The 26,179-nt window shown below is 61.8% G+C and overlaps 2 pseudogenes and 7 gene segments (V, D, J or C); 5 read left to right on the top strand and 4 right to left on the bottom strand.

The window, feature by feature from the left end:
• LOC119696315 overlaps positions 1 to 1,046 on the top strand; it is a 4,356-nt gene extending 3,310 nt beyond the window's left edge. Inside the window, 2 exon segments of the V gene segment in view lie at positions 370 to 705; positions 853 to 1,046. Of these exon segments, the coding sequence occupies positions 370 to 705; positions 853 to 1,046 (530 nt within the window).
• Positions 1,047 to 1,139: 93 nt separating this feature from the next.
• Positions 1,140 to 1,520, bottom strand: LOC119696314 (annotated as a pseudogene).
• Positions 1,521 to 1,537: 17 nt separating this feature from the next.
• On the top strand, positions 1,538 to 3,596 carry LOC119696313. The segment is given in 4 exon segments: positions 1,538 to 1,649; positions 1,741 to 1,949; positions 3,304 to 3,430; positions 3,502 to 3,596. Coding segments are annotated over 4 exon segments (543 nt in total).
• A 323-nt stretch (positions 3,597 to 3,919) lies between these two features.
• On the bottom strand, positions 3,920 to 13,545 carry LOC119696405. The segment is given in 2 exon segments: positions 3,920 to 4,410; positions 13,455 to 13,545. Coding segments are annotated over 2 exon segments (531 nt in total).
• LOC119696312 lies at positions 13,508 to 14,413 on the top strand. The segment is given in 3 exon segments: positions 13,508 to 13,526; positions 13,726 to 14,087; positions 14,303 to 14,413. Coding segments are annotated over 3 exon segments (492 nt in total).
• A 723-nt stretch (positions 14,414 to 15,136) lies between these two features.
• On the top strand, positions 15,137 to 21,899 carry LOC119696311. The segment is given in 2 exon segments: positions 15,137 to 15,216; positions 21,513 to 21,899. Coding segments are annotated over 2 exon segments (442 nt in total).
• A 55-nt stretch (positions 21,900 to 21,954) lies between these two features.
• On the bottom strand, positions 21,955 to 23,923 carry LOC119696310. The segment is given in 3 exon segments: positions 21,955 to 22,022; positions 22,106 to 22,462; positions 23,680 to 23,923. Coding segments are annotated over 3 exon segments (669 nt in total).
• Positions 23,924 to 24,248: 325 nt separating this feature from the next.
• LOC119696309 lies at positions 24,249 to 24,718 on the top strand (the record flags this gene model as incomplete). The annotated part of the segment is given in 2 exon segments: positions 24,249 to 24,629; positions 24,713 to 24,718. Coding segments are annotated over 2 exon segments (387 nt in total), but the record flags the coding sequence as incomplete, so codon positions are not given.
• Positions 24,719 to 25,011: 293 nt separating this feature from the next.
• On the bottom strand, positions 25,012 to 25,349 carry LOC119696406 (annotated as a pseudogene).
• Positions 25,350 to 26,179: the final 830 nt, after the last annotated feature.

The raw sequence follows: 26,179 nt of genomic DNA, 5'->3' as shown, positions 1-26,179 counted from the left end.
AGCCACTCCAGCGCCTGCCCGGGTCTCTGGCGGACCCAGTACATTCCGTAATTCCCGAAATCGAAGCCAGAGCCGCGGCAGAGGAGGCGCAGGGATCCCCTGGGGGGCTGGAGGTCCCCCCCGAACTCCAGCAGGGTCACGGCCGCCCGGAGCCCTGCGGGGAAAAGGGGAGATGGGGATGGGAACAGCTCAGCCCTTGACCCAAAACCCGTGATTCTTGGCCTAAAATTGACACTTGGACCTCCCCACCTTCCTTGTTCTGTTCCTGCTGGCGCTCCCAGGTGGGTACCGCCCCTTTTTTCGGCATGGCCACGCCCACTATCCTGAACTCATCAGGATTCTCATCCCCATCTCCCCTTTTCTCCACAGGGCTCCAGGCGGCCGTGACCCTGCTGGAGTTCGGGGGGGACCTCCAGCCCCCCGGGGGGGCCCTGCGCCTCCTCTGCCACGCCTCTGGCTTCGATTTCGGGAGCTACGACATGGGCTGGGTGCGCCAGAGCCCTGGGCAGGGGCTGGAATGGATCGCGAGTATCAGCAGCAGTGGTGGCAGCACCAACTACGCGCCGTCGGTCAAGGGCCGGTTCACGATCTCCAGGGACAACGGGCAGAGCTCGGTGACGCTGACCATGAGCAGCCTCAAGGACGAGGATTCCGCCGTCTATTTCTGCGCCAAATTTTTCCGCAGTGGTTGGGCTGGTGCTGCTGGTGCTTATCGTGTTGATGATGGCTGCTGTCCCAAGCCCTCTCCTCTGTGTCCCCAAATGTCCCAGAATTCTCTGATCCTTCCCCCTAACCCCAGCCCTTCTCCTCCAATCTTCACCATTTTCCCCCAACTCTCGGCTTTCCCCCCAGTTTTGACCGTTTCCCCCAAATCTCGGCCTGCCCCTCGCCCTCGGGCCGTTTGCCCGGAGCCGTCCCCCAAATCTCAGCCTTTCACCCCAGATTGCCGCTCCCTCCCCTGGCGGCCATCGGCCCCAAAATCCCTCTGGGGCAGCCCCAGATCTGTGCCCCGGGCACCGAACCCGCGCTGGGGCACCGGATCCTGAGGGTTTAACCAAAAATGGGCAGCGATGGGGAAGAGGTGGGGCTGGGAGAGGGGAATTTGGGGGAAAACAGGGGAGATTTGGGGCAGAGCCGGTTCAGGGCTGGGACACGGGGACAGGGACGGCGTCAAAATAATCAGCAGCACTCTTAACATCGTGACCACCAGCAGCTTTGGCACAGAAATAGGATCCGGAATCCTCGTCCTTGAGGCTGCTCATGGTCAGCGTCACCGAGCTCTGCCCGTTGTCCCTGGACATCGTGACTCGGTCCTTGACCGACGGCGCGTATTCAGCATAGACACCATCGTAGTTGATCATTGCCACGTATTCCAGCGCCTGCCCGGGTCTCTGGCGGATCTAGAACATGTCGTAGCTCCCGAAATCGAAGCCGGACGCCCGACAGAGGAGGCGCAGGGACCCCCCGGGGGGCTGGAGGTCCCCCCCGGACTCCAGCAGGGTCACGGCCGCCCGGAGCCCTGCGGGGAAAAGGGGAGATGGGGATGGGAACAGCTCAGCCCTTGACCCAAACCCTGACCCTTGGAACCCAAATTGTGACCCTTGGACTGACCCATCCTCCTCTTCCTGTGCTCCTGGTGATCCTCCCAGGTGGGTCCCACCCCTTTTTCCAGATGGCCCCACCCACTCTGAGCCCTGGACCAATCAGGATTCTCATCCCCATCTCTCCTTTTCCCCGCAGGGCTGCGGGCGGCCGTGACCCTGCTGGAGTCCGGGGGGAACCTCCAGCCCCCCGGGGGGTCCCTGCGCCTCCTCTGCCGAGCCTCCGGCTTCGATTTTGGCAGTTTTGCCATGCAATGGGTTCGACAGAGACCCGGGCAGACGCTGGAATTTGTCGCGTATATCAGCAACGGTGGCAGCACCTGGTACCCGCCGTCGGTCAAGGGCCGGGTCACGATCTCCAGGGACAACGGGCAGAGCTCGGTGACGCTGACCATGAGCAGCCTCAAGGACGAGGATTCCGGATCCTATTTCTGCGCCAGGGCTGCTGATGGTTATGGTGCTGCTGCTGGTTTTGGTGACGATGGTGTTGATGGAATCCAGCTCCCGGGTTTTGCTGCGCTCCCATCACTGTGTCCCCAAAGCCCCGATTTCTGTCCCAAACCTCGCCTCGTCACTCACATCTTGACCCTTTGTCCCCATTGGCACCAGTGGTGACCCCCGACCCCAAACCCTCGCCCGCCTCTGCCCCAAAACTCCACCTTGGGCCCCAAACCTTCACCCCCGGCCTCCAGCCCCGGCCTCCTCCAATCAGGGCCCGGGGAGCCGGGGGAGATTGGGGTGAAACGGGCAAAACTGGGGAAAGCCGGGAATGGGGGCAGCGACGGCGGAGTTTGGGGTAGACGGCCAAGAGTGGGGCCGAGTGCTGGGGTTTGGGGAAGGAATTGGGGATTTTGGGACATTTGGGGCACCAGGGGCGGGGCTTGGGGCCACCACCAGCATTGTCACCATACCTTGCAGTGCCAGAAGCAGAAACAGCGAACCATTTACAGTTGCTGTCGAAACACCTGGCACAGAAATAGGATCCGGAATCCTCGTCCTTGAGGCTGCTCATGGCCAGCGTCACCGAGCTCTGCCCATTGTCCCTTGTCACCGTGAACCGGCCCTTGACCGACGGCGCGTACACGGCGTTGTCGCCCTTGCTGTTGATCTGTGCGACGAATTCCAGCACATTCCCCGATCTCTGGCGGATCCAGTAAATTTCAAAATTTCCGAAATCAAACCCGGAGCCGCGGCAGAGGAGGCGCAGGGACCCCCCGGGGGGCTGGAGGTCCCCCCCGGACTCCAGCAGGGTCACGGCTGCCTGGAGCCCTGCGGGGAAAAGGGGAGATGGGGATCAGAATCCTGATTGGTCGAGGCCTCAGAGTGGGCGTGTCCATGCCGAAAAAAGGGGCGGGATCCAGCTGGGACCGCCAGCAGGAACAGAACAAGAAAGAAGGGGAGGTCTAAGGGTCACAGTTCGCGGCCAGGAATCAAGGTTTTGGGGTCAAGGGCTGGGCTGTTCCCATCCCCATCTCCCCTTTTCCCCGCAGGGCTCCGGGCGGCCGTGACCCTGCTGGAGTCCGGGGGGGACCTCCAGCCCCCCGGGGGGTCCCTGCGCCTCCTCTGCCGAGCCTCCGGATTCGATTTCGGACAATTTGGAATGTTCTGGATCCGCCAGAGACCCGGGCAGGCACTGGAATGGGTTGGGAGTATCCACAGCAGTGATGGCAGGACCTGGTACGCGGATTCGGTGCGGGGCCAGTTCACGATCTCCAGGGACAACGGGCAGAGCTCGGTGACGCTGACCATGAGCAGCCTCAAGGACGAGGATTCCGCCGTCTATTTCTGCGCTAAATATTTTGCTGCCACTCCAGATTACTCAGCATATGGTTTTGGCCCTGCCCCCAAGGCTGTGTCCCCTGCTGTCCCCAGCTGTCGCCAGACCCTTCCCCTGCCCCAGCCCTGGCCCTGCTGTCCTCACCTGGGCTGGTCAATCTCTCCTTGGTTGCCCTGGGCCAGAGGATCGAGGCCCCCCCAGGGGAATTTTCACGCTGACCCCAAGCCTGGAAAGGGGCTGGGTTGTGGGTCTGGGTTTGGGGACAGCTGGGGACAACGCCGTGGGGGTGGCGTCAAGGCCAGCGCGGTCACCACAGCCAGTAGCACGGGAACAAAGAGACGCAGCACAACCATCGGAATTTCTGGCACAGAAATGGGGCAGGAATCCTCATCCTTGGGGTCACTCATGGCCAGCGTCCCCCAGCTCTGCCCGCTGTCCCGAGCCACGCTGACCCGGCCCTTGACCGATGGAATGTTCCAGGGGAATGAACCCACCCTTGCTGACCGCTCCGACCCATCCCGGCTCCTCCCCGGGGCTCTGGCGCGCCCAGCTCGTGTCAAAATTCCCAAAATCCCACCCGGAGGAGCGAGGACCCCCTGGGGGTCTCCCCATCGCCCTCCTGGCCCAGCTGGGGACGCTGCGGGTGGGGTTTGTGACCTGGCCCGGCATCGCCACCACACCCGGCGCCAACAGAGGCAGCATTGATGTACCAGCCCCCGGTGAAACGCCGGGCGCAGAAATAGGATCCGGAATCCTCGTCCTTGAGGCTGCTCATGGTCAGCGTCACCGAGCTCTGCCCGTTGTCCCTGGAGATCGTGAACCGCCCCTCGACCGACGGCGCGTATCTGCTGTCGCCACCGCTGCCCTCGATGGCGGCCACGAACTCCAGCGCCCGCCCGGGCCTCTGGCGGATCCAGAACATGGTGTGACTGCCGAAATCGAACCCAGACGCTCGGCAGAGGAGGCGCAGGGAACCCCCGGGGGGCTGGAGGTCCCCCCCGGACTCCAGCAGGGTCACGGCCGCCCGGAGCCCTGCGGGGAAAAGGGGAGACGGGGATCAGAATCCTGATTGGCTGTGGGCTTGAAGTGGGAGTGGCCATCAGGAAAAAGGGGCGGGACCAACTGGGAGGAGCAGCAGGAACAGGAGGAGAGGGAAGATGATGAACTCCAAGGGTCACAATTTGGGATGCAAGGGTCAGGGTTTGGGGCAAGGGTTGAGCTGTTCCCATGCCCATCTCCCCTTTTCCCCGCAGGGCTCCGGGCGACCGTGACCCTGCTGGAGTCCGGGGCGGACCTCCAGCCCCCCGGGGATCCCTGCGCCTCCTCTGCCGAGCGTCTGGCTTCGATTTTGGGAAGTTTGGGATGGGCTGGTATCGGCAGAGACCTGGGAAAACCCTGGAATGGCTTGCGAATATCAACAGCAATGGTGGCAGCACCGACTACGTGCCATCGTTCAAGGGCCAGGTCACGATCTCCAGGGACAACGGGCAGAGCTCGGTGACGCTGACCATGAGCAGCCTCAAGGACGAGGATTCTGGGTCCTATTTCTGCTGGAAATGTTACGATAGTTATGGTGGTGCTAATGCTGGTTATGGTGTTGGCATTGGTTACCGTGCTTTTGGCGCTGCCCCAATCGCGGTGTCTCCACCTGTGCCCATATCCCAGCTGCTTCTCTTGAAGTCAGCCTTTCTCCTAGTCCTGGTTGGGGTTTGGGGGACGAGGCTGAGCTCAGGGTGCCCCCGGCCCTGATTTGGTGCCAGGAGCTGCGATTTGGGGCCAGAGCAGCGCCAGGGTGGGACAGAGGGGCAGGAATGGGGCCAGGGGCTGCAGGGAAGGGGCTGGGGCACGGGGACAGGGGGGACACGGGGACGGGAACTCGGCCGGAATGACAAATATCAGCAGCGTAAGCACCCGCACCAGCAGCATCACGTTTGGCGCAGAAATAGACGGCGGAATCCTCGTCCCTGAGGCTGCTCATGGTCAGCGTCACCGAGCTCTGCCCGTTGTCCCTGGAGATCCTGAACCGGCCCTTGACCGACGGCGCGTAGTTGGTGTAAGCACCATTGCTGTTGGTAATCGCGACGTATTCCAGGGTCTGCCCGGTTCTCTGGCGGATCCAGAACATTCCAAACTTCCCGAAATCGAAGCCGGAGCCGCGGCAGAGGAGGCGCAGGGACCCCCCGGGGGGCTGGAGGTCCCCCCCGGACTCCAGCAGGGTCACGGCTGCCCGGAGCCCTGCGGGGAGAGGATAAAGACAGACAGAAGGACGGGAGCGGAATGGAGCCACCAACAGAGAGGTGAAATCCTCGTGCCCGGCCAATCGATCTGTCTGCTCACACTGGGGAGAATCTCCAGGTTTTTGGTGAACTCGGGGCTCTTTCCTTGTCCTCTGTGCAGGGGCAGCAGCTGAAGGCAATGGAGAAGGAATCGATTGCACGCGGGGGCAGCCGGTCCGTGCTCCCAAAACAGGACGAGCCAGCCCCAGCCGCGGGCGGGACCCGTTGTTTCGGGGCCGCTTCCTGTGGGAAACCGCTCTGGGGCCGGCGAGCGCAGCTGCAGGCACAGCTGGCAGACGCCCCGCCGCAGCCCGGCCGGCGCCCCCGCGCCAGAGCCACGGGGGGCTGGGGCTCAGGGCGTGGGAGGGGGCGGCAATCTCCGTCCCTGCCGGCGGGCGCGAGGCAGAGGAGGGAACCTTGGGAACGTCTGGGACGGGTCAAGGGCTGAGCTGATCCCATCCCCATCTCCCCTTTTCCCCGCAGGGCTCCGGGCGGCCGTGACCCTGCTGGAGTCCGGGGGGGACCTCCAGCCCCCCGGGGGGTCCCTGCGCCACCTCTGCCGCGGCTCTGGCTTCGATTTCGGGAATTACGGAATGTACTGGGTCCGCCAGAGACCTGGGAAGTGGCTGGAATGGGTCGCGTGGATCAGGAACAATGGTGGTGGCACCAACTACGCACCCTCGGTCAAGGGCCGGTTCAGGACCTCCAGGGACAACGGGCAGAGCTCGGTGATGCTGACCATGAGCAGCCTCAAGGACGAGGATTCCGCCGTCTATTTCTGCGCCAAAGCTGCTGGTGGTTACTATGCTAATGCTGCTGCTCATGGTTTTGACCCCGTCCCTGTCCCCGTGTCCCAGCCCTGAACCGGCTCTGCCCCAAATCTCCCCCGTTTTCCCCCAAATTCCCCTCTCCCAGCCCCACCTCTTCCCTGTCGCTGCCCATTTTTGGTGAAACCCTCAGGATCCGGTGCCCCAGCGCGGGTTCGGTGCCCGGGGCGCAGATCTGGGGCTGCCCCAGAGGGATTTTGGGGCCGATGGCCGCCAGGGGAGGGAGCGGCAATCTGGGGTGAAAGGCTGAGATTTGGGGGACGGCTGCGGGCACACGGCCCGAGGGCGAGGGGCAGGCCGAGATTTGGGGGAAACGGTCAAAACTGGGGGGAAAGCCGAGAGTTGGGGGAAAATGGTGAAGATTGGAGGAGAAGGGCTGGGGTTTGGGGGAAGGATCAGAGAATTCTGGGACATTTGGGAACACAGAGGAGAGGGTTTGGGACAACAGCCACCATCAACACCGTAAACATAAGCAGCACCACCACAACGATTGTTGAAACATTTGGCGCAGAAATAGGATCCGGAATCCTCGTCCTTGAGGCTGCTCATGGTCAGCGTCACCGAGCTCTGCCCGTTGTCCCTGGAGATCCTGAACCGGCCCTTGACTGAATCCAAGTACCAGGTGTTGCCATCGTTGGTGATAGTCGCGACGTATTCCATCGCCTGCCCAGGTCTCTGGCGCATCCAGCCCATCCAAAATTTGCCGAAGTCGAAGCCGGATGCTCGGCAGAGGAGGCGCAGGGACCCCCCGGGGGGCTGGAGGTCCCCCCCGGACTCCAGCAGGGTCACGGCCGCCCGCAGCCCTGCGGGGAAAAGGGGAGATGGGGATGGGAACAGCTCAGCCCTTGACCCCAAAACCTTGATTCCTGGCCTAAAATTATGACACTTGGACCTCCCCATCTTCCTTGTTCTGTTCCTGCTGGCACACCCAGCTGGGTCCCGCCCCTTTTTTCAGCATAGCCACGCCCACTCTGAGATCCCGACGAATCAGGATTCTGATCCCCATCTCCCCTTTTCCCCGCAGGGCTCCGGGCGGCCGTGACCCTGCTGGAGTCCGGGGGGGACCTCCAGCCCCCCGGGGGTTCCCTGGCGTTGCTGTGCCGCGCCTCGGGGTTCGATGTCAGCAGTTCCACCATGTTCTGGATCCGCCAGCGGCCCGGGCAGGCGCTGGAGTGGGTCGGGAGCATCAGGAAGGAAGGTTGGAGCTCCGCGTACGCGCCGTCGGTCAAGGGCCGGTTCAGGATCTCCAGGGACAACGGGCAGAGCTCGGTGACGCTGACCATGAGCAGCCTCCAGGACGAGGATTCCGGATCCTATTTCTGCGCCAAATGTTCTGCTGCTGGTGGTGCTTATGCTGTTGGTGCATTTGGGGCTGTTGCTTTTGTTTCTCATTTTGCTCGTGGCCCCAGACATCCCAGGATTGTCCAGAACCATCCCCCAAATCCCAGACACTGCCCCCAACTTGCAGCCATGTTCCCAAACCTCCCTCACTGCTCCCTAACTGGTCTTTCTCTTCAATTTTTACCATTTTCCCCAAATCTCGGCCTTCCGCTCAAACCTGGGCTGTTTGTCCAGAGCCATGCCCCAATGCACCGCCAACCACTGACCGCAAACCCCTAAATGGTTCTGCCCCAAACCCAACAGGTTTGGCCCCAAAACTCGCCCGATTCTGCCCCAAATCTCCCCTCTGGGCTCCCAGCCGCAGCCGCTGCCCCAAAGCTCCCCCGCTGTCCCCAAACCTCGCCCCTTTGGGCCCTTTTGGGGCCGAGGCTGAGATTTGGGGCCCAGAGCTGAGTTTGGGGCAGGAGCAGGGCAGGGTTTGGGGCCAAGAGGCAGCGCTGGGGCAAACAGGGCAGGGCTGGGACACAGGGGCAGGGCTGGGGCAGGGAGGGCTGGGGGAAGGCGCTGGGGACAGCTGGGGAAAGGGACGGGGCTGAAACCCCAAACTGCAGTGACAACAGCAGCACCAGCAATATTAGCATCAGCAGATTTGGCACAGAAATAGGATCCAGAATCCTCGTCCCTGAGGCTGCTCATGGTCAGCATCACCGAGCTCTGCCCGTTGTCCCTGGAGATCGTGAACCGGCCCTCGACCAAATCCACGAGCCAGGTGTAACCACCCTTGGTGATACTGGCGACGAACTCCAGCGTCTGCCCGGGTCTCTGGCGGATCCAGAACATTCCAAATTGTCCGAAATCGAAGCCGGAGCCACGGCAGAGGAGGCGCAGGGACCCCCCGGGGGGCTGGAGGTCTCCCCCGGACTCCAGCAGGGTCACGGCCGCCCGGAGCCCTGCGGGGAAAAGGGGAGATGGGGATGAGAATCCTGATTGGTCAAGGTCTGAGAATGGGCGTGGCCATGCAAAAAAAGGGGTGGGAGGAATCTGGGAGGGCCAGCAGGGCCACCAGGAGAAGGAAGATGATGAACTCCTAGAGTCACAATCTGTTTTCCAAGAGTCAGGGTTTGGGTCAAGGGTTGAGCTGTTGCCATCCCCATCTCCCCTCATTCCTGTCCCCAGGTCCTGACTCTGAACTGCTTCTGCCCCAAATTCTCTGCTCTCGGCCGCAAAGTTGACTCAAATCTGAACCCTTGGCCTGTCATCTCCACTTTTTCAACAGTATTTGGGGCACAAAGGGGAGATTTGGGGTCAGGAGCTGTGGTTTGGGGTGGGCGGGTGAGAAGTGGGGCCGAGCCAGGGCCAGGCTGGGATCAATGGCCAAGAGCTGGGGCTGGGGCTGGGCTTGGGGGAAGGGGCTGCGCTCTGGGGACGGGGGGACTCGCAGATGGGGACGGGGACAGCACCGGTGTCGTCAATATAACCCACAAAAACAACAGCACTCCAACTAGCAGCAGAAGCAGCTTTGGCGCAGAAATAGACGGCGGAATCCTCGTCCTTGAGGCTGCTCATGGTCAGCGTCACCGAGCTCTGCCCGTTGTCCCTGGAGATCGTGACCCGGCCCTTGACCGACGGCGCGTAGTAGGTGCTGCCACCATTGCTGTGGATCCCTGCGAGCCATTCCAGCGCCTGCCCGGGTCTCTGGCGGACCCAGAACATGTCGTAGCTCCCGAAATTGAAGCCGGAGGCGCGGCAGAGGAGGCGCAGGGACCCCCCGGGGGGCTGGAGGTCCCCCCCGGACTCCAGCAGGGTCACGGCCGCCCGGAGCCCAGCGGGGAAAAGGGGAGATGAGGATCAGAATCCTGATTGGTCGAGGCCTAGGACTGGGCGTGGCCATGCCAAAAAAGGCGCGGGCCCCAGCTGGGAGCGCCAGCAGGAACAGAACAAGGAAGATGGGTCAGTCCAAGTGTCATAATTTGGATTCCAAGAATCAAGGTTTTGGGGTCAAGGGCTGAGCTGTTCCCATCCCCATCTCCCCTTTTCCCCGCAGGGCTCCGGGCGGCCGTGACCCTGCTGGAGTCCGGGGGGGACCTCCAGCCCCCCGGGGGGTCCCTACGCCTCCTCTGCCGCGGCTCCGGCTTCGATTTCGGGAGCTACGACATGTACTGGATCCGCCAGAGGCCCGGGCAGGCCATGGAATACGTTGCAAGGATCAACTACAATGGTGTCTACACCTACTACGCGCCGTCGTTCAAGGGCCGGTTCAGGATCTCCAGGGACAACGGGCAGAGCTCGGTGACGCTGACCATGAGCAGCCTCAAGGACGAGGATTCCGCCGTCTATTTCTGCGCCAAAGCTTCTGGTGCTGGTTGGGGTCCTGTTGCTTTTTCTGGTCTTGTTGTTGACACTGGTGCTGTCCCCGTCCCCATCTGCGAGTCCCCCCGTCCCCAGAGCGCAGCCCCTTCCCCCAAGCCCAGCCCCAGCCCCAGCTCTTGGCCATTGATCCCAGCCTGGCCCTGGCTTGGCCCCAGTTCTCACCCTCCCACCCCAAACCACAGCTCCTGACCCCAAATCTCCCGTGTGCCTCAAAACTTTGCTCTAAATGTGGAGATTTAACAATAAGGATCAAGATTTGGATTGACTTTGTGGTAAACATTCACTGGTTTATCCCCAAAATCCCCTGGTTTGCTCCCAAATGTCCACCCGAGGTTTCCAGGACCCTCAGGCGCCTCAAACACTGCAATTAACTCCGATCCTTTCATTTATTCTCTTGAAACCTGGTCCACTTCCTTCTCCACTGATCGCACAATTAAAAGCTCATTAACGAACCCCAAAAATTTCATGGGACTCCAACCCCAGCACATCCCGGCCAGAAACCTCGAGCCTCTTCCTGCTCCTGGTCAAGCTCGCCCTGTTGGCCCTCCCAGGTGTGTCCCGCCCCTTTTCGAGATGGCCACGCCGACTTAGGACCCGCAGCCAATCAGGATTCTGATCCCCATCTCCCCTTTTCCCCGCAGGGCTCCGGGCGGCCGTGACCCTCCTGGAGTCCGGGGGGGACCTCCAGCCCCCCGGGGGGTCCCTGCGCCTCCTCTGCCGTGCCTCCGGCTTCGATTTCGGGACTTTCTCCATGTAATGGGTCCGCCAGAGTCCCGGGCAGGCGCTGGAGTTCGTCGCAAGCATCTACAGCAGTGGTGGCACCAACTACGCTGATTCGGTGCGGGGCCGGTTCAGGATCTCCAGGGACAACGGGCAGAGCTCGGTGACGCTGACCATGAGCAGCCTCAAGGACGAGGATTCCGCCGTCTATTTCTGCGCCAAACATTTTGGTGCTTGGCCTGGTTATGGTGCTGATGGTTTTGCCCCCACCCCAATGCCCGGGATTCCACCGGGCCCCTGTCCCTGGGTCCTTCCTTCAAAGCTCTACTCCTGGCCAAATTCCCAGGATTTGTGTCATTCTCAAATTCCGTGGCTCCAAATATGAACGGTTTGCCCCGAATCTCAAATTTTGGCCCTAAATCTCAGCTCTTGGCCCCAAATCCGGGCCCGTTTCACCCTGAGCACGGCCTTGTCCCCCAAATCCCAGCCACTGCCCCCAGCATGGAGCCATTGTCCCCTGGAATTCCAGTGCTGGCACCCAGGCACTGCCCCGACCCAAATCTGCCCCATTTCACCCCAATCTCGGCCGTTTGCACCCCGGTTTGGGGAGCTCGGTTGGGACTCGGAGCCAAGAGCTGACAGTTGGTGCCAGCAGCGGAGACTGGGGGCAGAGCCAGCTGAGTTTGGGGCCGATGGTCACAAGTGAACCCCGCTGAGATCTGGGGCGCAGAGGGCAGAGTTTTGGGGGAGAACCTTTGGGATTTGAGTCAAACGCTTGACGCTGCACAGACTTGTGGGAGTGGAGGCAATGATGGAGGAGGTTGGGGAAAAATGGTCAAGATTTGATGTCAAGAGGAAAGATTTGAGGGTAAAATGTGGGAGTATGGGAATGTTTGCTCGCTCAGCACCTGGGCGTGCAGCCAGCACCGGCATCGTCACCATAACCAGCATCAATACTAGGACCACAACCAGAGGTGTAACATTTGGCACAGAAATAGACGGCGGAATCCTCGTCCTTGAGGCTGCTCATGGTCAGCGTCACCGAGCTCTGCCCGTTGTCCCTGGAGATCCTGAACCGGCCCTGCACCGACGCCGCGTAGGCGGTGCTGCCACTGATGCCAATAGTCCCCACCCACTCCAGCCCCTGCCCAGGTCTCTGGCGGACCCTGTGCATGTCAAACTTCCCGAAATCGAAGCCGGAGCCGCAGCAGAGGAGGCGCAGGGACCCCCCGGGGGGCTGGAGGTCCCCCCTGGACTCCAGCAGGGTCACGGCCGCCCGGAGCCCTGCGGGGAAAAGGGGAGATGGGGATCAGAATCCTGATTGGCTGTGGGCAAGAAATGGGAGTTGCAATCTGGAAAAAGGGGCAGGACCCACCTGGGAGCGCCAGCAGGACCACCAGGAGGAGGTTGGGGAGTTCCGAGGGTCACAATTTGGGTTCCAAGAGTCAGGGTTTGGGTCAAGGGCTGAGCTGTTCCCATCCCCATCTCCCCTTTTCCCCGCAGGGCTCCGGGCGGCCGTGACCCTGCTGAAGTCCGGGGGGGACCTCCAGCCCCCCGGGGGGTCCCTGCGCCTCCTCTGCCGCACCTCCGGCTTTGATTTCGGGAAGTTTGGATTGTTCTGGTTCCGCCAGAGACCCGGGCAGGCTCCGGAGTGGGTCGCGAGTATCAGCAGAGGCAGTGGCAAAACATACTACGCGGATTCGGTGCAGGGCCTGTTCACGATGACGAGCGACAACGGGCAGAGCTCGGTGACGCTGACCATGAGCCGCCTCAAGGACGAGGATTCCGCCGTCTATTTCTGCGCCAAATCTGCTGGTGCTGGTGTAGGTTTTGCTGGATCTCATTTTGGCCTCGCCCCCCGTCACTGCGTCCCCAGCTGTCCCCTTGTCCCAATCTCTTCCCCCAGCCCCAGCCCCTGCCCCGTTCCTGTCCCCGTGTCCCAGCTCTGAGCTGGCTCTGCCCCCAATCTCCGCTGGTGCCTCCAAGTCTCAACCAAGCTCCCCAAAGCTGACGGCGATGGGCCGGATCTCGGGCCACTGTGCCAGTCTGGTGGGGACAAATGTCAATCAAATGGGGACAGGGGGGACCTGGTGATCAATCACATTGGGCAAGAGAAGCACCAGCATTACAACAACCACTACCAGAACGTTTGGCGCAGAAATAGACGGCGGAATCCTCGTCCTTGAGGCTGCTCATGGTCAGCGTCACCGAGCTCTGCCCGTTGTCCCTGGAGATCCTGAACCGGCCCCACACCGAATCCGCGTAGTTGGTGCCACCACTGCTGTAGATGCTTGCGACGTATTCCAGCGCCTGCCCGGGCCTCTGGCGGACCCAGTACATGGAGAAACTCCGGAAATCGAAGCCGGAGCCGCGGCAGAGGAGGCGCAGGGACCCCCCCGGGGGGCTGGAGGTCCCCCCCGGACTCCAGCAGGGTCACAGCCGCCCGGAGCCCTGCGGGGAAAAGGGGAGATGGGGATCAGAATCCTGATTGGTCGAGACCTCAAACAGGGTGTGGCCAGCTGGAAAAAGGGGCGGGACCCACCTGGGAGCGCCAGCAGGGCCAGCAGGGCCAGCGCAGGGAGGGGGTTGGTGGCCATGGCCGGGATGTGCCGGGGTTGGTTGGCCCGAGGGGTTTTGAGGGTTGTTAACGAGATAATAATTGGGAAATCAAGGTGCAATGCTCAGGATGAGGAGTCCAGTTAATTAATGAGGAGATCAGGGTTAATTGCAGGGTTTGAGGCACCTTAGGACATCGGAAACATCTGGTGGAGATTTGGGGCAGAACCAGGGGAGTTTTGAGCGAAAATGGTGAGGATCTGGGGATGGGCTGCGGGCGGCCGTGACCCTGCTGGAGTCCGGGGGGGACCTCCAGCCCCCCGGGGGGTCCCTGCGCCTCCTCTGCCGCGCCTCCGGCTTCGATTTCGGGGGTTTTGGGATGGGCTGGATGCGCCAGAGACCCGGGCAGGGGCTGGAAGCCATTGCAGCAATCAGTAAGATTGGCAACACCACCTACGCTAATTCAGTCAAGGGCCGGGTCAGGATCTCCAGGGACAACGGGCAGAGCTCGGTGACGCTGACCATGAGCAGCCTCAGGGACGAGGATTCCGGATCCTATTTCTGCGCCAAAGGGGCTGGTCTTAATGCTTACGCTGCTGATATTTGTCGTCCCAGCCCCGTCCCCATGTCCCCCCTGTCCCCATGCCCCAGCCCCTTCCCCGCAGCCCCTGGCCCCATTCCTGCCCCTCTGTCCCACCCTGGCGCTGCTCTGGCCCCAAATCGCAGCTCCTGGCCCCAAATCAGGGCCGGGGGCACTCTGAGCTCAGCCTCGTCCCTCAAACCCCAACCGCTGCCCCCAGACTCGTCCGGTTTCACCCCAAATCTCCCCTGCAGGCCCCGAGGCACAGCCCCGACCCCAATCTGCCCCACCGGCCTCACATCGGGGCTCTGGGCCCAAAGTTTGAATGCCTGAGCCCCGACCTCAACCTGGGCCCCAAATCCTGACATTTCGGCCACGTTTGGGGAAGGAGGGCGCCGAGCGTGGCCCCGAGGGGACATTTGGGGCAGAGGCAGTGCAGGGCTGGGAGAGAGGGGCAGGAGTGGGGTCAGGGGCTGGGCTTTGGGGACGGGGCTGGGGAACGGGGATGGAGGGGTCACAGCCACGGTGTCGGGGACAACGTCAAAATTATAACCAGTACCACCGACATAATTATCAAGAGTTTTGGCGCAGAAATAGGTGGCGGAATCCACGTCCTTGAGGCTGCTCATGGTCAGCGTCACCGAGCTCTGCCCGTTGTCCCTCAAGATCTTGAAACGGCCCTGGACCAACAGCGCGTAGTAGGTGTCACCGCCGCTGCTGTGGATCCCTGCGATCCACTCAAGCCCCTGCCCGGGTCTCTGACGGACCCAGCTCATGGAGAAACTCCCAAAATCAAACCCAGACGCTCGGCAGAGGAGGCGCAGGGACCCCCCGGGGGGCTGGAGGTCCCCCCCGACTCCAGCAGGGTCACGGCCGCCCGGAGCCCATCCCCAGATCTTCACCAGTTTCTCTAGAAACTCCCCAGGTTCTGACCCAAATCTCCACCAGAGGTTTCCGATATCCTAAGGTGCCTCAAACCCTGCAATTAACCCTGATCTCCTCATTAATTAATTGGACACCTCATCCTGAGCATTGCACATTGATTTCCCAATTATTATCTTGTTAACAAGCCCCAAAACCCCTCGGGCCAACCAACCCCGGCACATCCCGGCCATGGCCACCAACCCCCTCCCTGCGCTGGCCCTGCTGGCCCTGCTGGCGCTTCCAGGTGGGTCCCGCCCCTTTTTCCAGATGGCCACGCCCTGTTTGAGTCTCGACCAATCAGGATTCTGATCCCCATCTCCCCTTTTCCCCGCAGGGCTCCGGGCGGCCGTGACCCTGCTGGAGTCCGGGGGGGACCTCCAGCCCCCCGGGGGGTCCCTGCGCCTCCTCTGCCGCGGCTCCGGCTTCGATTTCGGACAATTTGGGATGGGCTGGTATCGGCAGAGACCCGGGCAGACACTGGAAACTATTGCGAGTATGAGCAGCAGTGGCAGCACCTGGTACGCGCCGTCGTTCAAGGGCCGCTTCACGATCTCCAGGGACAACAGGCAGAGCTCGGTGACGCTGACCATGAGCAGCCTCAAGGACGAGGATTCCGCCGTCTATTTCTGTGCGAAATGTGATAATAGTGGCAATCCTGGTTCTGCTTTTGGTGACGATGCCAGTGGTTGTGCCATCCCCGTCCCTGTCCCCATCTGTCCCCAGGTGTCCCCAGCGCCTTCCCCCAGCCCTCCCTGTCCCAGCCCTGCCCCGTTTGCCCCAGCGCTGCCCCTTGGCCCCAAACCCTGCCCTGCTCCTGCCCCAAACTCAGCTCTGGGCCCCAAATCTCAGCCTCGGCCCCAAAAGGGCCCAAAGGGGCGAGGTTTGGGGGCAGCGGGGGAGCTTTGGGGCAGTGGCTGCGGCTGGGAGCCCAGAGGGAAGATTTGGGGCAGAATCGGGCGAGTTTTGGGGCCAAAGCTGTTGGGTTTGGGGCAGAACCAGTCGGGGGTTTGGGGTCACAGGCTGGTGGTGGAGGAAATGGGGAAGATCTGGGGCAAAGGGTCGGGACTGGGGTCTAGTGTGAGGTCTGGGGAAAGCGGGTGCTCAGATAGCGGTGATGCCACCACCGGCATGGTCAATATAAGCAGCAGCAGCAGGGCTACCAGTATTAACAGATTTGGCACAGAAATAGACGGCGGAATCCTCGTCCTTGAGGCTGCTCATGGTCAGCGTCACCGAGCTCTGCCCGTTGTCACTCGCCATTGTGAAGCGGCCCTTGACCGATGGCGCGTAGAAAGTGTTGCCATTTTTCCTGCTGATAGCGGCGACGAATTCCAGCCCCTGCCCAGGTCTCTGGCGCATCCAGCCCATTGGGAATTTCCCGAAATCGAAGCCAGAGGAGGGACAGAGGAGGCGCAGGGACCCCCGAGAGCTGTGGGGGCGACTCTGAGAGTTTAGGATCAATGAAGGCAAAAAGGCTGAGTTTGGTGTCAGAACCGTTCAAAGGTTCTGCTGAAAGTGGAGCCGGATCCACCCCATCCTCCCGCTGCTCCAGGCCCACCGCAGGCCACGCCCGGATCTGGCACCTCATCCCCATCTCCCCTTTTCCCCGCAGGGCTCTGTGCAACCGTGACCCTGCTGGAGTCCGGGGGGGACCTCCAGCCCCCCGGGGGGTCCCTGCGCCTCCTCTGCCGCGGCTCTGGCTTCGATTTCGGGAGCTATGGAATGTTCTGGATCCGCCAGAGACCCGGGCAGGCGCTGGAGTGGCTCGCAGGGTTCAGCACCAGTGGTGCCACCCACTACGCGCCCTCAGTGAAGGGCCGGTTCAGGATCTCCAGGGACAACAGGCAGAGCTCGGTGACGCTGACCATGAGCAGCCTCAAGGACGAGGATTCCGGATCCTATTTTTGCGCCAGGTGTTCTATTGGTTATTGTGTTTCTGCAGCTGGTGCATTTGGGGCTGTGGCTTTTGTTTCTCCTTGTCCTCGTGGTCCCAGGCATCCCAGGATTGTCCAGAACCATCCCCCAAATCTCAGACTCTGCCCCCAAATCACAGCCACGTTCCCAAACCTCCCTCACTGCTCCCTAATTGGACTTTCTCCCCAATTTTTACCATTTTTCCCAAATCTCGGCCTTCCGCTCACACCTGGGCTGTTTGTCCAGAGCCATGCCCCAATGCACCGCCAACCACTGACCCCAAACCCCTAAATGGTTCTGCCCCAAACCCAACTGGTTTGGCCCCAAAAGTTGCTTGATTCTGCCCCAAATCTCCCCTCTGGGCTCCCAGCCGCAGCCGCTGCCCCAAAGCTCCCCCGCTGCCCCCAAACCTCGCCCCTTTGGGCCCTTTTGGGGCCGAGGCTGAGATTTGGGGCCCAGAGCTGAGTTTGGGGCAGGAGCAGGGCAGGGTTTGGGGCCAAGGGGCAGCGCTGGGGCAAACGGGGCAGTGCTGGGACACAGGGGCAGGGCTGGGGCAGGGAGGGCTGGGGGAAGGCGCTGGGGACACCTGGGGACAGCTGGGGACAGGGATGGGGCTGACACCCCAAACTGCAGTGACAACAGCAGCAACAGCAATATTAGCATCAGCAGCTTTGGCACAGAAATAGGATCCAGAATCCTCGTCCCTGAGGCTGCTCATGGTCAGCGTCACCGAGCTCTGCCCGTTGTCCCTGGAGATCCTGAACCGGCCCTCGACCGAATCCACGAGCCAGGTGTAACCACCCTTGGTGATACTGGCGACGAACTCCAGCGTCTGCACGGGTCTCTGGCGGATCCAGAACATCCCAACCTGTCCGAAATCGAAGCCAGAGGCGCGGCAGAGGAGGCGCAGGGACCCCCCGGGGAGCTGGAGGTCCCCCCCGGACTCCAGCAGGGTCACGGCTGCCCGGAGCCCTGCGGGGAAAAGGGGAGATGGGGATGAGAATCCTGATTGGTTGAGGCCTGAGAATGGGCGTGACAATGCCAAAAAAGGGGTGGGACCCAGCTGGGAGCCCCAGCAGGAACAGAACAGGGAAGATGGGGAGGTCCAAGTGTCATAATTTTAGGCCAAGAATCAAGGTTTTGGGGTCAAGGGTTGAGCTGTTCCCATCCCCATCTCCCCTTTTCCCCGCAGGGCTCCGGGCGGCCGTGACCCTGCTGGAGTCCGGGGGCGACCTCCAGCCCCCCGGGGGGTCCCTGCTCCTCACTTGCCACGGCTCTGGGTTTGATTTTGGCAAATTCGGGATGGTCTGGGTCCGCCAGAGACCCGGGCAGGGGCTGCAATGGGTCGCAGGGATCAACAGTGATGGTTCCAGCACCGGCTACGCGCCGTCAGTCAACGGCCGGTTCACGATCGCCCGGGTCAAAGGGCAGAGCTCGGTGACGCTGACCATGGCCAACCTCAAGGACGAGGATTCCGGATCCTATTTCTGCACCAAAACTGTCGGTGCTGGTTGGGGCGGTGCTGTTTGACCCCATTGCCGTCACCGTGTCCCCACCTGTCCCCGTGCCCCAGCCCCTTCCCCCAAACCTCCACCCTTGACCCCATCCTTGTCCCGCTGTCCCAGCCTGGAACTGGTTCTTCACCAAATTCTCAGCTCCTGGCCACAAAGTCGACCCAAATCTTGATCCTTATCCTTAAATCTCCACATTTAGGGCAAAGTTTTGGGGCACAAAGGGGAGATTTGGGGTGAGGAGCTGTGGTTTGGGGTGGGCGGGTGAGAACTGGGGCCGAGGCAGGGCCAGGCTGGGATCAATGGCCAAGAGCTGGGGCTGGGGCTGGGCTTGGGGGAAGGGGCTGCGCTCTGGGGACGGGGGGACACAGCGATTGGGGTGGGGCTGAAACGATGCGCAATATTCTCTGAGCCAGCTCCAGTGTAAGCGTTTTTGGCACAGAAATAGGATCCGGAATCCTCGTCCTTGAGGCTGCTCATGGTCAGCGTCACCGAGCTCTGCCCGTTGTCCCTGGAGATCCTGAACCGGCCCTGCACCGAATCCCCGTACCAGGTGTTGCCATCGCTGTTGATTTCTGCGATCACTTCTGGCCCCTGCCCGGGTCTCTGGCGGATCCAGTGCATCCCAAATTCTCCGAAATCGAAGCCGGAGGCGCGGCAGAGGAGGCGCAGGGACCCCCCGGGGGGCTGGAGGTCCCCCCCGGACTCCAGCAGGGTCACGGCCGCCCGGAGCCCTGCGGGGAAAAGGGGAGATGGGGATGAGAATCCTGATTGGCTGTGGGCCAGAAATGGGTGTGGCCATCTGGAAAAAGGGGCAGTAACAAGTGGGAGGACCAGTAGAAAGATGAGGAGAAGGAGGATGATGAACTCCTAGGATCACAATTTGGGTTCCAAGAGTCAGGGTTTGGGTCAAGGGCTGAGCTGTTCCCATCCCCATCTCCCCTTTTCCCCGCAGGGCTCCGGGCGGCCGTGACCTTGCTGGAGTCCGGGGGGGACCTCCAGCCCCCCGGGGGGTCCCTGCGCCTCCTCTGCCGCGCCTCCGGCTTCGATTTTGGGAAGTTTGGGATGGGCTGGATCCGCCAGAGACCCGGGCAGGGGCTGGAATTTCTCGCGAGTATCAACAGCGATGGTGGCTACACCGAGTACGCGCCGTCCTTCAAGGGCCGGGCCACGATCTCCAGGGACAACGGGCAGAGCTTGGTGATGCTGGCCATGAGCAGCCTCAGGGACGAGGATTCCGCCGTCTATTTCTGTGTCAGACGTTTTGATGGTGGCGCTGGTAATGCTGCTGATGCTGTTTTTGGGGACAATTCCAGCAGCAGCACCACCTCCCATCATGGCCACCAAATATCTCCAATCCCAGCGACCTTCCCCCCAAACCCCAGCTCTTTTCCTCAAATCTTCATCATTTCCCCCAAACTCCACCCCTGCTGCCCCAACTCTGCGATTTCCCCCCAGTTTTCCCCATTTCTCCCCAATCTCGGCCTGCCCCTCTGTCCCGCTTTGGCGCGGGGGCACATTCAGGTCGGCGGCGCGCAGCTTTGCGTGCAGCCGGCGCTCTGCGGGGGCGCCGAGCAGCCGGGCGCGCCTCCGCCACGCACAGGTGGCAGAGACGAAAAGAACCCGGCGGCTTTCTCTCTCCTGCCCCGGCCCGGCCCGGCCGCGCCCCAGCAGCCGCCAGGAAGGAAGTGGGGGGCGGCTGCGTGTAAGACTCTGCCCAAGATTGCTCTCTCATCTGCCTCACGATCGTCGTGAAAGAAGACTGAGACCACCGAAGGAGAGAGGATCCTGCATCCTGGTTTGGTGGGGGCTCGCCAAGTTCCCGGGACTGGAAGTTGAGTTATTGTACCTCGCGCTACACTGCTCCCAGTGAGAGGACAAGGAGCACCTTGACCTTCCTTCACCTGAACAATGGCCTGGAGTTTTCCACCCCCAAGCCTGGCTGGACTCTCTTCTGGAATGACCCTTTGGTGGTCTCCACAGAAGACCCTTCATCTACTGTACAACCACCGTGGCAGATGGGCTGGGATGGGAGAAGCCGCTCCCTCCAAGGCTGAGACATGAAACCCCGATATGGAAAAGACTCCTTTTCTCCTCAAGGACTGAAACCTGTAACCTGGGGGGAGGAGGAGGGGGGCAGTGTGTGTGGGGAGAACAGCTGATCAAACTGAGATGTTTGCCTGCAGGCAGCGACCACTGAACCAGGGAAACAACGGCTCTGCCCCACTGCTGACCAGATGAGATCATAAGATTATTGTGTCTTTTCCCCCCTCCTTCCCAACTTTCAATAGACAATTCTAATAAAACCCCTCGAGTCGGCTGGCTAACTCGAGATCTCCCCCAAGGTGAAGGCGACTCCTCGACTGGATTCCGACTGGGCTGGACCTCGAAGAATTGCATGGCCTCTGTGTTGGTAGCTGTACCTAATCCCTCTTCCTTTCCTTTCCTGCAGGGTTTCTCTTCTTTCTCTCTCTCTTCCCCAATCCCCTCCAATGCATTTTGCTGTGATCACTCAATAAAGCGCACTGGTTTTGATTGTTGCTGCAAACCCCCTTGCCGTGTTGGTGCTTTGTACCCCGAGATCAGATAACGAACCGTCACAATCCTGTCCGTGAGGGCGGATCGTGACACCCCCCCGTCCCCAGAGCGCAGCCCCTTCCCCCAAGCCCAGCCCCAGCCCCAGCTCTTGGCCATTGATCCCAGCCTGGCCCTGGCTCGGCCCCACTTCTCACCCGCCCACCCCAAACCACAGCTCCTGACCCCAAATCTCCCCTTTGTGCCCCAAATATTGTTGAAAAAGTGGAGATGACAGGCCAAGGGTTCAGATTTGAGTCAACTTTGCGGCCGAGAGCAGAGGATTTGGGGCAGAAAGAGTTCAGAGTCAGGACCTGGAGACAGGGAATGAGGGGAGATGGGGATGGGAACAGCTCAACCCTGGACCCAAACCCTGACTCTTGGAAAACAGATTGTGGCTCTAGGAGTTCATTATCTTCCTTCTCCTGGTGCTCCTGCTGGCCATCCCAGGTTGCTCCCACCCCATTTTTTGCATGGCCACGCCCATTCTCAGACCTGGACCAATCAGGATTCTGATCCCCATCTCCCCTTTTCCCTGCAGGGCTCCGGGCGGCCGTGACCCTGCTGGAGTCCGGGGGGGACCTCCAGCCCCCCGGGGGGTCCCTGCGCCTCCTCTGCCGAGCGTCTGGGTTCGATTTCGGGAGTTTCTCCATGTACTGGGTCCGCCAGAGACCCGGGCAGGCCCTGGAGTTTGTTGCAGGGATCAGCAGAAGCAGTGGCAGCATCTACTACGCGGATTCGGTGCAGGGCCGGTTCACGATGACGAGCGACAATGGGCAGAGCTCGGTGACGCTGGCCATGAGCAGCCTCAAGGACGAGGATTCCGCCGTCTATTTCTGCGCCAAAAGTTCTGGTAGTAGTTGTTGTAATGCTGGTGCTTCTCTTGCCCAATGTGATTGATCACCAGGTCCCCCCTGTCCCCATTTGATTGACATTTGTCCCCACCAGACTGGCACGGTGGCCCGAGATCCGGCCCATCGCCGTCAGCTTTGGGGAGCTTGGTTGAGACTTGGAGCCACCAGCGGAGATTGGGGGCAGAGCCAGCTCAGAGCTGGGACACGGGGACAGGAACGGGGCAGGGGCTGGGGCTGGGGGAAGAGATTGGGACAAGGGGACAGCTGGGGACGCAGTGACGGGGGGCGAGGCCAAAATGATATCCATCAAGACCTGCATAAACACCAGAAGATTTGGCGCAGAAATAGACGGCGGAATCCTCGTCCTTGAGGCGGCTCATGGTCAGCGTCACCGAGCTCTGCCCGTTGTCGCTCGTCATCGTGAACCGGCCCTGCACCGAATCCGCGTAGTATGTTTTGCCACTGCCTCTGCTGATACTCGCAACCCACTCCGGCGCCTGCCCGGGTCTCTGGCGGAACCAGAACAATCCAAACTTCCCGAAATCGAAGCTGGAGGCGCGGCAGAGGAGGTGCAGGGACCCCCCGGGGGGCTGGAGGTCCCCCCCGGACTCCAGCAGGGTCACGGCCGCCCGCAGCCCTGCGGGGAAAAGGGGAGATGGGGATGAGAATCCTGATTGGCTGTGGGCCTAAAATGGGTTTGGCCATCTGGAAAAAGGGGCGGGACCCACCTGGGATGGCCAGAAGGGCCAGCAGTGCCAGGAGCAGGAGGCGGCTGGGGTTTGTGGCCGGGATGTGCTGGGGTTGGGGTCTCGGGCAGTTTTCGGGGTCGTTAATGAGGATTTAATTGTGTGATGAGTGGAGAAGGATGGGGACCAGGTTTCAAGACAATAAATGAAAGATCGGAGTAAATTGCAGTGTTTGGGGCACCTGACGGTCTTGGAAACCTCTGGCGGAGATTTGGGAGCAAACCAGGGGATTTTGGGGATAAACCAGTCAATGTTTGTGGCTGGGGGAGCGGCCATGACCCTGCTGGAGTCCGGGGGGGACCTCCAGCCCCCCGGGGGTTCCCTGCGCCTCCTCTGCCGCGCCTCTGGGTTTGATTTTGGGAAATTCCCCATGTACTGGATGCGCCAGAGACCCGGGAAAGCGCTGGAGTGGCTCACAGGGATCAGGAACAGCGGTGGCAGCACTGCATACGCGCCGTCGGTCAAGGGCCGGTTCAGGATCTCCAGGGACAACGGGCAGAGCTCGGTGACGCTGACCATGAGCAGCCTCAAGGACGAGGATTCCGCCGTCTATTTCTGCGCCAGATCTGCTGGTGATGGTACAGGTTGGCAGAGTGTTGCTTATGGTTTTGTCCCCACCCCAATTGCTGTGTCCCCATCTGTCCCCAAACCCCAGCCCCTTCCCCGTTCCTGTCCCGGTGTCCCAGCCCCGCGCTGCCCCTGCCCCACATTCTCAGCCCCTGGCCCCAAAGCTCAGCTCGGGGCCCCCTCGGGGCCGTTTTGGCTGCTGAGCTGGGCCCGGCCCCTCTGCCGGGATCCCTGGCTGCGACTCGCCCGGCTCTGCCCAAGCTGCGCTCCTGGCCCAGAGCAGCCGCCCCCGGCACAAATCCCCAGCCCTGACCCCAACCGGGACCCTCGGGCCCGAACCCCGACCTGCAGAGCAGAGTTTTGGGGCTCAAAGGGGAGATTTGGGGTCAGGAGCTGTGGTTTGGAGTGGGCGGGTGAGAACTGGGGCCGAGGCAGGGCCAGGCTGGGATCAATGGCCAAGAGCTGGGGCTGGGGCTGGGCTTGGGGGAAGGGGCTGCGCTCTGGGGACGGGGGGACTCGCAGATGGGCACGGGGACAGCACCGGTGTCGTCATCATTAGCAGCATCAGCACCCCAACCATCACGTCCAGCTTTGGCGCAGAAATAGACGGCGGAATCCTCGTGCTTGAGGCTGCTCATGGTCAGCGTCACCGAGCTCTGCCCGTTGTCCCTGGAGATCCTGAACCGGCCCTTGACCGACGGCGCGTAGTCGGTGCTGCCACCAGTGTTGCTGATTTTTGCGACGAACTCCAGCCCCTGCCCGGGTCTCTGCCGATACCAGCCCATCCCAAACTTCCCGAAATCGAACCCAGAGGCTCGGCAGAGGAGGCGCAGGGACCCCCCGGGGGGCTGGAGGTCCCCCCCGGACTCCAGCAGGGTCACGGCCGCCCGGAGCCCTGTGGGGAAAAGGGGAGATGGGGATCAGAATCCTGATTGGCTGTGGGCAAGAAATGGGCGTTGCAACCTGGAAAAAGGGGCGGGACAGACCTGAGAGGGCCAGCAGGAACATGAGGAGAAGGAAGATGATGAACTCAAAGGGTCACACTTCGGGTTCCAAGAGTCAGGGTTTGGGTCAAGGGCTGAGCTGTTCCCATCCCCATCTCCCCTTTTCCCCGCAGGGCTCCGGGCGGCCGTGACCCTGCTGGAGTCCGGGGGGGACCTCCAGCCCCCCGGGGGGTCCCTGCGCCTCCTCTGCCGAGCCTCCGGCTTCGATTTAAGCAGTTTCACCATGTTCTGGGTCCGCCAGAGACCCGGGCAGGCGCTGGAGTGGGTGGCGAGGATCTACGGCAGCGGTGGCGACAGCTACTACGCAGATTCGGTGCGGGGCCGGTTCAGGATCTCCAGGGACAACGGGCAGAGCTCGGTGACGCTGACCATGAGCAGCCTCAGGGACGAGGATTCCGGATCCTATTTCTGCGCCAAGAATGCTTATAACGACGGCTGGAATGCTGTTAATGCTGAAGACGCTGCTGGTGGCTCCACCCCCATCTCAGTGTCCCCCTGTCCCCAAACCCAGACCCATCCCCCAAACCTCACCCCTGGCCCTTTCTCCCGAGTCGCCCCCGCTTGCTCCAGCGGTGACCCCCGACCCCAAACCCTCGCCCGCCTCTGCCCCAAAACTCAACCTTGCGCCCCAAACCTTCACCCCCGGCCTCCAGCCCCGGCCTCCTCCAATCAGGGCCCGGGGAGCCGGGGGAGATTGGGGTGAAATGGGCAAAACTGGGGAAAGCCGGGAATGGGGGCAGCGACGGCGGAGTTTGGGGCAGAAGGGCAAGAGTGGGGCCGAGGGCTGGGGTTTGGGGAAGGATTTGGGGATTTTGGGACATTCGGGGCACCAGGGGCGGCGCTTGGGGCCGCCACCAACTTTGTCACTATCACCAATCGTAATGCCGCTGTAACCACCACGGAAACTTCTGGCGCAGAAATAGGATCCGGAATCCTCGTCCTTGAGGCTGCTCATGGTCAGCGTCACCGAGCTCTGCCCGTTGTCCCTGGAGATTCTGAACCGGCCCTTGACCGACGGCGCGTACGTAGAGCTCCAACCTTCCTTCCTGACACTCCCGACCCACTCCAGCCCCTGCCCCGGCCTCTGACGGATCCATAACATGTCATGATTGCCGAAATCGAAGCCGGAGCCGTGGCAGAGGAGGCGCAGGGACCCCCCGGGGGGCTGGAGGTCCCCCCCGGACTCCAGCAGGGTCACGGCCGCCCGGAGCCCTGCGGGGAAAAGGGGAGATGGGGATGGGAACAGCTCAGCCCTAGACCCAAACCCTGACTCTTGGAACCCAAAGTGTGACCCTTGGACTGACCCATCCTCCTGCTCCTGTGCTCCTGGTGATCCTCCCAGGTGGGTCCCGCCCCTTTTTCCATATGGCCACGCCCACTGCCGAGGCCTCGACCAATCAGGATTCTTATCCCCATCTCCCCTTTTCCCCGCAGGGCTCCCGGCGGCCGTGACCCTGCTGGAGTCCGGGGGGGACCTCCAGCCCCCCGGGGGGTCCCTGCGCCTCCTCTGCCGCGGCTCCGGCTTCGATTTCGGCAGTTATGGAATGTTCTGGCTCCGCAAGAAGCCTGGGCAGGCCATGGAATACGTCGCAGCGATCAGGAATGACGGTAGCGAAACCGGCTATGCGCCGTCGGTCAAGGGCCGGTTCAGGATCTCCAGGGACAACGGGCAGAGCTCGGTGACTCTGACCATGAGCAGCCTCAAGGACGAGGATTCCGCCGTCTATTTCTGCGCCAAACGTTATAACCGTCACTGTTGTACTGCTGTTTATGATTTTGACCCTGTCCCTGTCACAAGTTCCTGCCTGCGTGTTCACCATTGGCGCCAATTTCTGGTTGAAGCCCTCAGGATCCGGTGCCCCAGCGCGGGTTCGGTGCCCGGGGCGCAGATCTGGGGCTGCCCCAGAGGGATTGATCGCCGGCCGGGGCTCTGGGGGCCAATCCCCAGCGGGTCGGCGCTGCTGGAGCCCCTCTGGAGCCGTTTCGTTCCCCAGCGTCGCTCTCACGGCACGGGCACGGCGACGGGCAGGTGCCGGC

Source organism: Motacilla alba, unplaced genomic scaffold, assembly GCF_015832195.1.
Source record: "Motacilla alba alba isolate MOTALB_02 unplaced genomic scaffold, Motacilla_alba_V1.0_pri HiC_scaffold_28, whole genome shotgun sequence".
NCBI classification, from domain to species: Eukaryota; Metazoa; Chordata; class Aves; order Passeriformes; family Motacillidae; genus Motacilla; species Motacilla alba.
Note: the sequence above shows the minus strand (reverse complement) of the source record. Positions and strands in the feature narration are given on the sequence as shown.